The sequence below is a fragment of the Oncorhynchus clarkii genome, chromosome 6 (genome assembly GCF_045791955.1).
Source record: "Oncorhynchus clarkii lewisi isolate Uvic-CL-2024 chromosome 6, UVic_Ocla_1.0, whole genome shotgun sequence".
NCBI lineage: Eukaryota > Metazoa > Chordata > Actinopteri > Salmoniformes > Salmonidae > Oncorhynchus > Oncorhynchus clarkii.
This window is the reverse complement of record NC_092152.1, coordinates 59,267,393-59,280,265: the sequence shown is the minus strand read 5'-3', so window position 1 is coordinate 59,280,265 and position 12,873 is coordinate 59,267,393. Positions and strand designations below refer to the sequence as shown.

The following is a 12,873-nucleotide window of genomic DNA, read 5'->3' as shown; positions in this document are numbered from 1 at the left end:
CAGAAACAAAGAACTTTATTCTGAAACTCGTCAGTCTATTCTTGTTCTGAGAAATGAAGGCTATTCCATGCGAGAAATTGCCAAGAAACTGAAGATCTCATACAATGCTGTGTACTATTGCTTCTTTAATCAGAACAACAGTTTTCAGCTGTGCTAACATAATTGCAAAAGGGTTTTCTAATGATCAATTAGCCGTTTAAAATGACAAACTTGGATTAGCTAACACAACGTGCTATTGGAACACAGGAGTGATGGTTGCTGATAATGGGCCTCTGTACGCCTATGTAGATATTCCATAAAAAATCTGCCATTTCCAGCTTCAATAGTCATTTACATCATTAACTATGTCTACACTGTATTTCTTATCAATTTGATGTTATTTTAATGGACAAAAAAATAAGAAAAAAAGCTTTTGAACGGTAGTGTATGTAAAGTATCTATGCACTCATAAGTGTCCTTGTTTCCACAGGGGACGTTTTGGGCAGGTCCATAAGTGCGCAGAACTGTCGTCGGGCCTAATCCTCGCTGCGAAGTTGATCAAAGTAAAGGGAATGAGGGAGAGAGTAAGTGGATATACAACAACAGACCTGTGGTCTTTGTACCCCTCCTCTCTCTGACTCCAACCTTACACACCCACCCTGACCTCTCTCTAAGTTTATTTATGAGGTTCAATGTGAGTAATTCTCTAGCCGCAGATTAAAGAGCTAGTCACACTTACAAACACACACACACACACACACACACACACACACACACACACACACACACACACACACACACACACACACACACACACACACACACACACACACACACACGCTCTCTCTATCTCAAAATTTAAAAAAAAAATTCTATGCAATGAAATTAAAGTCGCAATATCTAACTTTTGGGGTGAACTGACCATATTCACATAGAAATCTGAATTATTGATCTGTTATTTTCATTGACATCAAGCCGGGTGTACAGTACACAATTTTCACACCGATTTAGCTATCCCAGACAAGTTGTTGGAGAACAAAGACAAAATCCCAATGTCGTTGCCTACTCGGGCATGCGGCCGTCACAGACTCTCATTTAATGTGAGCGGGTCAGAGAAACAATCTGAGGGCTACCGATCTCGCCGTTGAGCAGTCCCAATATTTTCAAACGGATTTGATTTTATCGGCGCAAAATCTGCAATGCTTTTGTCGTGTGAGAAGTGCAACAACATTTTTTGTGAACGGTGATCAACAGTAGCCAATGAGCGCTCACCAGAGAAGAAGCCAGTGAGATGACGTAGTATCACATCACCCAGAAAGTGTACTCTCCTGCAGGAGCCATGACTACTACTAGTGTTTTATTTATTATCCCTTATTTTACCAGTTAAGTTGACTGAGAACACATTCTCATTTACAGCAAAAACCTCAAGAATAGTTACAGGGGAATGAATGAGCCAATTGGAAGCTGGAGATGATTAGGTGGACATGATGGTATGAGGGCCAGATTGGGAATTTAGCCAGGACACCAGGGTTAACACCCCTACTCTTACAATAAGTGCAATGGGATCTTTAGTGACCACAGAGAGTCAGGACACCCATTTAACATCCCATCCAAAAGATGGCACCCTACAAAGGGCAATGTCCCCAATCACTGCCCTTGGGATTTTTTTTTAGACCAGAGGAAAGACTGCCTCCTACTGGCCCTCCAACACCACTTCAGCAGCATCTGGTATTCCATCCAAGGACCGAACAGGACCAACCCTGCTTAGCTTCAGAGGCAAGCCAGCAGTGGGACGCAGGGTGAATGCATTTGTACTTGCCTTTGACCAAAGCTAAAGTGTAAAATCGTTACAGCTATGAAGTTCAGAAGCAATGTTATTAATTTCAAAATGTTGGCTACAAATGTCAGCTCTGTATGGCGAGCGTGAATGTCTGCCTGAAAGCTTTTCGGAGGCTGCTTTGAGCCACAGCCCATTCTAGCTATGTTAACAATTGAATCACATCATCATGTCATTGTTTTCACGAGACAGCGTGGTGGTATGGAGAATCCTCATGACCAAGTGAAGAATCTTGTAGTGTGTGACACACCATATGTGCCAGATCGATTAGTGTGCGCAAGCAAGACAAATAAACACAGGAAAGACAGTTGTTTAATGTGAGAGGTTCAGCGATGTTTGGATTTTGAAAGTCATGTAGTGTCCACCTGGTATAAGAAGCGGTAGAACTGTTCTATGTGCGCTATTTCTATACTTCCCGTTCATAAGTTTCATTTTTGCGTCTTTTAATTTTGGCTCTAAAACAGCTTCAAACAGCTGAAAATATAATATTTTTGGTTATTGAAAATATAATTCACAGCAGTTTAGATGGTACAATGATTATACACTATGCATTGCTTGTTTTGTCACATAAACTGAAAGTAGGCGAACTATTACAATTTTAGCAACCAGGAAATGGGGGATTGATTTCTGCATATTGCACTTTTAAAGAGCACATATGTACATACAGCATGCACCTGTGTCTCTTCTCTTAACCAAAATCCACCACGGCTCCCGTCGAGATTAATTTCACTTCCTTCGCCTTCCACATGTGACTCGAATTGCACCTACTAATCACCACACTCTTTATAAGCACTGTTTTTTTTTTAACCTTGCCTTTATTGACACATTGAATGAGTACAACAGAAAGCTGGTATTGAATTTGTGATTAATAATGTATTTTTAATCAATCAAAAACTCAGAGACACTCAGCCATACACTGAGCAAAGTACGATGTTTCTTATGTCCAATATGTCATGTACTCATTTTGTTCAGAGGTAATTACGGGATTTCCATGGCAAATTGCTCTTATGTACTCATACATATCAGAAATATCCAATTTGCATTTGTTTCTTAGTGGAATAATACCAGGGTTCAAGTACTTTTTTAGGGTATTTCAAATACTATCAAATATATATGTGTTACTGTAAGAGACAAGTATTTGAATATTGGTATGTATTTGGAAATAAACTTGGAAAGTATTGGCATGTATTTGAAAACAGTAAAATACACTGACTCAAATACACTCCCATGCATTTAACCCAGGTCGGTTAGGAATTTGAAATTATGTATTTGAAAATACTTTTAAATAGTAGGCTATTTATAAGTAGTTGATTGGGGCCACATTATTAGATGACTGATAGGGGGTGGTGTGTTGAAGTCCCCATGCCTCCGTTTTAGCACTCCCCCACCATTGTAAAAAATATTTTGGAAGCTATAGACATGCATTTATTCATGTCTATGTTCCTTTTGCCACATTTATTTTATTACAGACACCTTCATGTTTACTTTAAAATTATAGTAAAACAATGTAGATTACTAACGTCACTGTTCCCACTACAACAACATAAATACTTAAATGCATGTCATTTTGACCTTGAACATTTAATTGAAATACTGCAGAATTCCATTCATTCCTATGGAGGACTGTGCCTACTGGAGTGTGCCAATATGGCTGACCGGTGGCTTCAAAGCCTCTCATTGGCCAATACATAGCATCAGCAATCCAGGGTATATATATTCATCATTGATTTGAACCCAGGTCTGCATAATACATTGTTCAATGTTCAGTGTTTAAGGTATAGTGTCATATACATACAAATTGATATGGGCATAAGCACCCTCCAGAGTGGTTAGATTCATTTTCTTCTAAAATCATGAACTGTGATAGATTGTGATTTTCATTTTGCTGAGGTTGACTGACTTCCTGCTCTCTCTTCTCTTATTTCCTTATTCTCTCTCTCTCTCCTTCCTCCCACCGGGCAACACAGGATGAAGTGAAGAATGAAATAGGGGTGATGAACCAACTTAACCATGTGAACCTGATTCAGCTTTATGATGCCTTTGAGTCACGGACAAACCTTACGCTTATTATGGAGTAGTAAGTCATTATTCTCATGAAGTCAGTATTTAGAAATTGCAACTCTAATAGCACCACCTATCTGCATTTCATGTGGGTACGGCAAACACTGTTCCAGGCTACAAAGCATTGTTTTAGTGGAATTAAACTCTAGGCCACTCAATTTCCTCTTTTGCTTCTTGCACAGTAGAACAATATCACTTTTACGGCACTGACCAGCTCCCTGTCTTTGCAGTGTGGACGGTGGTGAGTTGTTTGACCGGATCGTTGACGAGAACTACCAGCTGACAGAGCTGGATGCCATCGTGTTTATGAGACAGATCTGTGAGGGGGTACAGTACCTCCATCAGCAATACATTCTCCATTTAGATCTCAAGGTAAAAATCATATACTATACATAGAATATATTGCAATACTTGTTTGTTTGACATGGATTTTAATTATATTACGTATCACCCTGGTGTGAGGATTCTTACATGCTCTCCTTATTTCCTCTCAGCCAGAGAACATTCTTTGTGTCAACTCCACAGGGAACCAGATCAAGATAATAGACTTTGGTCTGGCCAGAAAGTACGTTTCTCAATATTTTCTCCATTAAGTGACGAGAGCTGTTGTAATCTACAAATCTCATCTATTGACATCTCCCTTTTTCCATCATCCTCAATTGAGTAGCCAATGAGGTAGTCATGGTAACAGTCACCCAGTAGACAGATTGGTGAAAAGTAGGCCATCTCTGTAACTCCGAGTCTCCACCCATGACGCTCTGTTGTAATAGGTGAGATCTTTATGTTCCCATTGTTCAAATGTGCTTGTCTCCCCTCAGGTATAGACCCAGAGAGAAACTAAAGGTCAATTTTGGCACTCCAGAATTTCTGGCTCCTGAGGTGGTCAACTACGACTTTGTCTCATTCCCAACGGACATGTGGAGTGTAGGAGTCATTACTTATATGCTGTGAGTATTACCACACACACAGAGAGAGAAACACCTCCGCTTGACAAATACACTCACCACACACCTCTGCTCGGCAGCAGCATCAGTCATACCTTGTAACACAGTGGAGGCTGATGGGAGGAGCTAAAGGAGGATGGGCTCATTGTAATGGCTGGAATGCAATAAATGGAACAATATCAAACATGTGGAAACCACATGCTTGACTCCATTCCATTCCAGCCATTACAATGAGCCTGTCCTCCTATAGCTCCTCCCACCAGTCTCCTCTGGTGTAACATGAGGACCTGATCTGTTGTAAAGGGTCAACCAATGGTATCCTAGCCACTGGAAACATGCTTGCCATCCATCTGTAAACGCACGTTTGTCTCTTGTCACTCACACTAGGACTGTTCAGCTATTACTAAAGTCATACCCACTGCTGCCCCCTCGCAATGTTGCCTGTCAGCCTCAACCATGGCCGTGAATGAACTGTGTGCATCCCAATGGCCCACAGTCTTTGTGTTGAAGTGTGGTACAGTATGGGTCTAAGATTCATATTCTCAAACTTTGTATTTACTGGCCCATACTCTCATTCCATGCAACAGGACACTGAGGCAGAGCTCTCTGTAGCATCATGACTTTGATGACTGCTTTGTCTTTCTAATGAGTGAATGTATAGAAGGACTGTATGAAAATGTGACTAACCAAGAATATCTCCCTGTTTTAATAGTCTGAGTGGACTGTCTCCATTCCTGGGGGACAACGATGCAGAGACTATGAACAACATCCTTCACGCCAACTGGGATTTTGATTCAGAGGCATTTGAGAATGTCACAGAGGAAGCTAAGGACTTTGTTACCAGACTGCTGATTCCAACTAAATGGTATGTATACTACATCTTCCTTACAATTCATGTTCTATTCATCTAAACTCAGCAAAAAAATAAACGTCCTCTCACTGTCAACTGTGTTTATTTTCAGCAAACTTAACATGTGTAAATATTTGTATGAACATGAGATTCAACAACTGAGACATAAACTGAACAAGTTCCACAGACATATGTACTAACAGAAATTGAATAATGTGTCCCTGAACAAAGGGGGGGTCAAAAGTAACAGTCAGTATCTGGTGTGGCCACCAGCTGCATTAAGTACTGCAGTGCATCTCCTCCTCGTGGACTGCACCAGATGTGCCAGTTTTTGCTGTGAGATGTTACCCCACTCTTCCACCAAGGCACCTGCAAGTTCCGGGACTTTTTTGGGGGGAATGGCCCTAGCCCTCACCCTCTGATCCAACAGGTCCCAGATGTGCTCAATGGGATTGAGATCTGGGCTCTTCGCTGGCCATGGCAGAACACTGACATTCCTGTCAGAACGAGCAGTATGGCTGGTGGCATTGTAAAGGAGCTGGAGGGTCATGTCAGGATGAGCCTGCAGGAAGGGTACCACAATCCACAGCGTTAAGATTGCCTGCAATGACAACAAGCTCAGTCTGATGATGCTGTGACACACCGCCCCAGACCATGACAGATCCTCCTACTACAAATCGATCCCACTCCAGAGTACAGGCCTCGATGTAACGCTCATTCCTTTGATGACAAACGCAAATCCGACCATCACCCCTTGTGAGACAAAAACTTGACTCATCAGTGAAGAGCACTTTTTGCCAGTCCTGTCTGGTCCAGCAACAGTTGGTTTGTGCCCATAGGCGACGTTGCCGGTGATGTCTGGTGAGGACTTACAACAAGCCCTCAGTCCAGCCTCTCTCAGCCTATTGCGGACAGTCTGAGCGCTGATGGAGGGATTGTGCATTCCTGGTGAACCTCGGGCAGTTGTTGTTGCCATCCTGTACCTGTCCCTCAGGTGTGATGTTCGGATGTACCGATCCTGTGCAGGTGTTGTTACACGTGGTGTGCCGCTGTGAGGATGATCAGCTGTCCGTCCTGTCTCCCTGTAGTGCTGTCTTAGGCATCTCACAGTACGGACATTGCAATTTATTGCCCTGGCCACATCTGCAATCCTCCTTGCAGATCTGCATGCCTCCTTGCAGCATGCCTAAGGCACATTCACGCAGATGAGCAGGGACACCTGGGCATCTTTATTTTGGTGTTTTTCCAGAGTCAGTAGAAAGGCCTCTTTAATTGCCTACCGTCTGTAAGCCGTTAGTGTCTTAATCGGTAAATAGCCCACCCAATTTACCTACCTCATCCCCATACTGTTTATATTTATTTACTTTTCTGCTCTTTTGCACACCAGTAACTCTACCTGTACATGACCATCTGATCATTTATCACTCCAGTGTTAATCTGCAAAATTGTAATTGTTCGCCTACCTCCTCATGCCTTTTGCACACAATGTATATAGACTCTCTTTTTTTTTTCTTCTACTGTGTTAATTGTTTACTCCATGTGTAACTCTGTGTTGTCTGTTCACACTGCTATGCTTTATCTTGGCCAGGTCGCAGTTGTAAATGAGAACTTGTTCTCAACTAGCCTACCTGGTTAAATAAAGGTGAAATTATTTTTTTTTTAAAAACTCCCTTTTTCAGTACCCTGTCTTTCAAAGATAATTCGTAAAAATCCAAGTAACTTCACAGATCTTTATTGTAAAGGGTTTAAACACTGTTTCCATGCTTGTTCAATGAACCATAAACAATTAATGAACATACACCTGTGGAACGGTCATTAATTATTTATTTCACCTTTATTTAACCAGGTAGGCTAGTTGAGAACAAGTTCTCATTTACAACTGCGACCTGGCCAAGATAAAGCATAGCAGTGTGAACAGACAACAACACAGAAATACACATGGAGTAAACAATTAACAAGTCAATAACACAGTAGAAAAAAAAGAATACAAAAGAGTCTATATACATTGTGTGCAAAAGGCATGAGGGGGTATGCGAATAATTACAATTTTGCAGATTAACACTGGAGTGATAAATGATCAGATGGCTGCTCAGATAGCAGATGTTTGAAGTTGGTGCTAGTTTATATTGTTTTCCCCACTCAATCATGGCTGTAGCACCATCTCATTTAGTAAAATGAAAAGGCCTATTGTTTATGTAAGGCAGGAATATTCCAACTGAATGCACCTCATTGCCACTGAATCACAATCGGACTGTTGATGGTTCATTTTGCCATTTGTCTAAATGGGTTATTTGAATATGTGCCATGAAATCCAAATGAGTTGAATAAACAGCATATAGAAGAAGGTCAATAGAAAGTAGCACATTTGAGTCACATTTAAATGCAAACTACACTGCCAGAGCCTGAGTGAGTTGTATGTACGCTTCCACACTGGACTGTTGACTGAGTGATCAGCTGGCAGGAAACAAAGACAGCCCGGATTGCAGATGGCAACAGCCTCCTTGTTGTTCTTTCTGTGCTGTGTCACCGTTAATGATCTGGTCATTGCTAAATCGGGGCACTTAGTCGTGTATTATTCACCCCAACTCCCACTTTCAGCCATGGTGGGTTCATCATTAGCCTCCCTCTGTAGGCTACTTTTCTTTCCAGGGAATGGGTACATCCCTGCTGTTAGCAGCAGCTATTTCATGATAGGCTACCAGCATTAGATGAGACATGGGTTAGAGAATGTTTCCACCCCATAATGGCAGCGGCATTGAAAACTCTTGTTTATAAACAGAAAGGATTAATGCGGTTTAGAAAGTTATATCACATCGTGTAAAATTATAGTCAACCAATTCTCTTGATGAATGTCCATTTTGTCCGTAGACCTATGTGTACTGATACTCCTATCCTGGGTCTGTATTGTAGCAGTCGACTCAGTGCAACTGGCTGCATGAAGCATGCCTGGCTGAACAATCTGGAGGATAAAGCCAAATTGCATCAGGTGCGGCTCAAGTCTCAAGTCAAGCTCCAGCGCTACCTGGCCGCTCACAAACAGTGGAAGGTGAGGACTGAAGCCTGTTACACATGTTCCATCATAGGTCTACACATTTAATCTGTGTTACAGTGAATTGTCTGAATAATATATTATTTATTTTTATAGGAAAGTGATCTAAATTCAATTCTACTTCCTTGCAGAAACACTTCTATGTGGTTGCTGCAGCCAACAGGCTGAAGAGGTTTCGCCAGAATCATCCCATAAACACTGTATAGCAGTGAGAAGACTGTCAAAGACTGAGTAGTTGTACCTCAATGGCAGGCATTCCTGCCAATTATGCTAGTTGGACTGAGGCAACAGAACGTGATCGGCAACAGTGTCTGGCATTGGTATGCAAATTGCAATGGACATTGAAGTGTACTGTAGTATTCTAATAACTTTTTATACTGTACAGTGCACAACTTTGTGCGGTCTTCCTGTTTAGTGCTTACTAAATTACCCTGGGCTCAGTGCGCTTCAAGCAGGTAGCCTACTACTTACTTCGGTGTAATTGTTTATTTAATGACAACTCTTACTGACATATGTTTGAACTGCTTTGCTGAATGTACATCACGTTGAAATCACAAATCACATTATTCACAAGGCTTTCATTTTTGGTTTATTTAATATGGTAAGTGAATCTTTACAAATCACACAGACGACCTTGTCTTGTCAATCTTTCCTTCTATGAAGGCTTTGAATGGGCTACTTGCTTGCATGCTACCCAACCTGACTGACAGTAGTGTTCCCATATAGCATTATTTATGTGACAGTGTCCCCACCTCCACTTGAACTCACCAAGAATAACTCAATGACTAGAAATGTTATTTTAAAGAATTAAGTGAAGCCACAAATGGACAGACTTATACTATTGTCAATAGTCTGGCACAGTGGAATCACCATAGCACCCATAAACACAAATGCTTCCAATGGTTTTTCCACCATTCATTTTTCACATTGTGAATTTTTAAAATTTAACTAGGGAAGTCAATTAAGAACAAATTCTTATTTCCATTGACGGCCAAACCCTAACCCGGATGATGCCTTGCCAATTATGCACCGCCCTATGGGACTCCCAATCACGGACGGTTGTGATACAGCCTGAAATCAAACCAGGGTCTGTAGTGACAGCTCTAGCACTGAGATGCAGTGCTTTAGACCGCTGCGCCACTTGAATGACAATTCTAATTAAATTGCGTGTTAGATATAGGCTTACCTTGGCGTGACGATTTGATAGCTGTGTAATTCTCTCAGAGGGGAGTCATCAATATAGTCGCCGCAATTTACCCTTTCGCAATGCTAATTATTGATGAGAGAGATGTGTGGTTATCAAAACTTAGGAAGTAGTTCTAAAATCCCAGATGGAAAAATGAATGGTGAAAAAAAAACTTAGAACCATTTCCAACTCATACTGTGGTCTGTCTAAATAAAAACAGTTGCTAATGCCAACTGGTAAGACTGTCTATCGTCCACCATAAATTGTGAACGCCAAAACGCCACAGACTGTTAATCTTAACTGTACAAATCCAACACATTGACCAGCAACAGCACAGCAGAATTCTCTTAAAGTAAGTCTCATACACTGCCACTGAGGGGCAGAAAAGGCAAAGTACTGTATGGAATACAAACACATCATGCTTGCTTACAAGGGTAAGGCTTATAGCATAAAACAAGCATGGTTGAAACAATAAACAATGATAAAAAAATAATAATTGTAACTAATAAAAACACCTGTCAGGTAACTTTCTCCAAAAGCTGAAGTAAGCGCATATGTGCTTCATTACTAGACGAGTACCTGCTCATTAGAGTTCACATGCAAAGAAAACAAGAGCTCCAGCCTCACTACTCAGCACTGTAGACAGCATTTTCACTGATCACAAGCCCAAGGTTGTGAAAACATTTCCACGTTATGGCTGAGCTGACTATCAAATTAACTTTTATGTATTGGCTTTAAGTGCATTTTCCAAGATTTTTCGGCTTCCACTCTTCGTAATCCTGTGTAGCGCACTCCTCAGAGTCCTCTTTCTTCTGCTTTTGAGACGTCGGCCTTGATAGACAGCACAAAATATCCCCCCCCCCCCCCCAACACCGTTTTAACCCCACAATACAGCAAAGATTAAAAGTTACACTTTTCTAAGGACATAATCAGGAATTTGGTATGGTTATTATTTGGTCACACTTACCTTCCTCTTTATTCTATATTTTCTATGAGTGTTCGTCTTTTCTGTGCCATTTTAACTAGATTCTTCAGTGGAGTGGCTTCTTCCATTGGGGAAAAGAAATATCAAGAGATACTTAAAGATCATAGCTACGACATTCTGAGATTGATTGTAATAGGCATGTTGTATGCCGCGATCGGGACATCCCTGATTGGGAGACCAACTCACTGAAGTTTTCAGTCCTAAAATAGAACATCCACTCTCTCCCACCAGGCGGTAACCACGACAACAATGAGAGAGAGGGATGACCTAGATTCTCTTTTCACCCAGGAAAGTAAAAACCCCCACACCAGGGGCAAAAGTACAAATAGCCACTATGAAAAAGGCCACAATATTTCAAACCCCAGCTTTCGGAAGCGTATGTCACAAAAAAAGGTATTGTTTGTCAACAGAACGTTATTGCTCGGAAGTACATTTTTACATCCAAAGGCCCTCCCTGGGCTTTCACCCATTTCCCACCATATGTTAGTCAAACCCCTTTAACATTTGACAGCAGACTTACTGCAGATGTCCTGTCCCAGTTTCTGGAACTGGGTGCACAGCCTGTCAAAGATTCCCTTTTTAGCACCAGATGATGCTAACAGCTTCCTATCCACTTTGATCTTCAAGCATCTGGAGAGATGTTCATGGGGATAGTGATTAGGTTTCATTAATAATCAGGTTGAATGGTTTATGGATAAACAGTAACAGAAATACTATAACACTCACTCGCATGCAGCGTTCAAAGCAGCTGTAGTGAAGAGTGGTTTTGACAGGTCCACATCTTTTTACTGAGCAGCAGGAAGGCTTGCTTCATACCTGGAACACAAACATGGATTCATCTTATTAAATTAACATATTTACATTGACAAATGTATGATATTCAGGACGGTGTCTTGTTCAGGAGAGAAGACTTGCTGAAAATAGTAGTTAACAAAATATTTGAAGATTAGTTGTGTGTTGGCCAGAGTAGGCTACTCTTCAAGTTCTCACCGTTCTGGGTGGCTACTTTGATTGCATCCATGCACCCAAACTGAACAGTAAGGTCTCCGACTCCTAGGTGAGACTCGAGGCCAAGCATGCATTCAATCTCAGGCCTTCAGATTGCTTTGATACTGCTTCTTGTTCAACCCGGATAATTTGAAGTCATATTCCTGAGGAATAGCACAAAAGCAGTATTCATAGGGCACGTTACCTGAGCAACACCAGGGCATTTGGTTATTTGATTAACAGGCTAGATGCCTTGTCATCAAAGCTAATGCAAAAAAAAAAAACGTACTTTGTCCAGAGGAAACTTCATTGATGTTGCTACCAGTTCTAGGCAAATTACTGCTTTACATGTACCCGTCGTAATTCCGAGTCCTGTACATTTAACCAGGGATAACCGCACGTACTCATCTGCTTGGCTGTAATGTAGATGCAGAGTTTAGGAAACTATATCCAGAAGGTTATCAAGCAGCTGAATAATAACAACTGTTGGCAAGCAGGTTAGTTAGCTACCTAAAGTCAAATGGTACATGTTGATTGAACTATGATCCTGTCTCACGTATACTAGCTAGCCAATATCATCGTTTTACAGACTCACCTTAAAACTCTTGCAGAGGTTATGCCCATTTTAGATGCAAGTTTAGTAGACATTTAATTTTCAATTTCCGCTAACTAACTTATGTTCGTGACTGCCAACGAGAGAGTAAAAAGCAAACTTCTCCAATCGAGTTATCGCACATAAACATGCCTTTCGCGTCAAAATTGGCAGACACCACCACGCCTACCAGCCATCGACGTCTGTTTGCGTACTTGTTGCTGAAAATAACAACAGCATATTTATTTACGAAAGGAATTCAGCATCAAATGTTCTACTCATAATATATTTGCCTATATCACATTGTAGTAATTGGATCTCCGTCTAAATATTTGCGCTAACACTACTGCAGACAGTAATTTAGCCAATGGGAGACGTATTCCCACACTTTGTTTTCGGCTCA

General features: G+C 41.2%; 1 protein-coding gene and 1 pseudogene across 4 annotated transcripts in view; one reads left to right on the top strand and one right to left on the bottom strand.

Annotated features, from left to right (window-relative positions):
* LOC139411363 (myosin light chain kinase 3-like) overlaps positions 1-10,146 on the top strand; it is a 41,574-nt gene extending 31,428 nt beyond the window's left edge. For all 4 annotated transcript variants that reach the window (XM_071157642.1, XM_071157641.1, XM_071157639.1 and 1 more), the window contains 8 exons: positions 470-563; positions 3,784-3,893; positions 4,108-4,249; positions 4,372-4,442; positions 4,696-4,824; positions 5,534-5,686; positions 8,582-8,717; positions 8,852-10,146. In XM_071157642.1, the coding sequence (XP_071013743.1) occupies positions 470-563; positions 3,784-3,893; positions 4,108-4,249; positions 4,372-4,442; positions 4,696-4,824; positions 5,534-5,686; positions 8,582-8,717; positions 8,852-8,926 (910 nt within the window). In that variant the 3' untranslated portion in view covers positions 8,927-10,146. The remainder of the gene's footprint in view (positions 1-469; positions 564-3,783; positions 3,894-4,107; positions 4,250-4,371; positions 4,443-4,695; positions 4,825-5,533; positions 5,687-8,581; positions 8,718-8,851) is intronic.
* LOC139411364 (origin recognition complex subunit 6-like) lies at positions 9,297-12,686 on the bottom strand (annotated as a pseudogene).
* Positions 12,687-12,873: the final 187 nt, after the last annotated feature.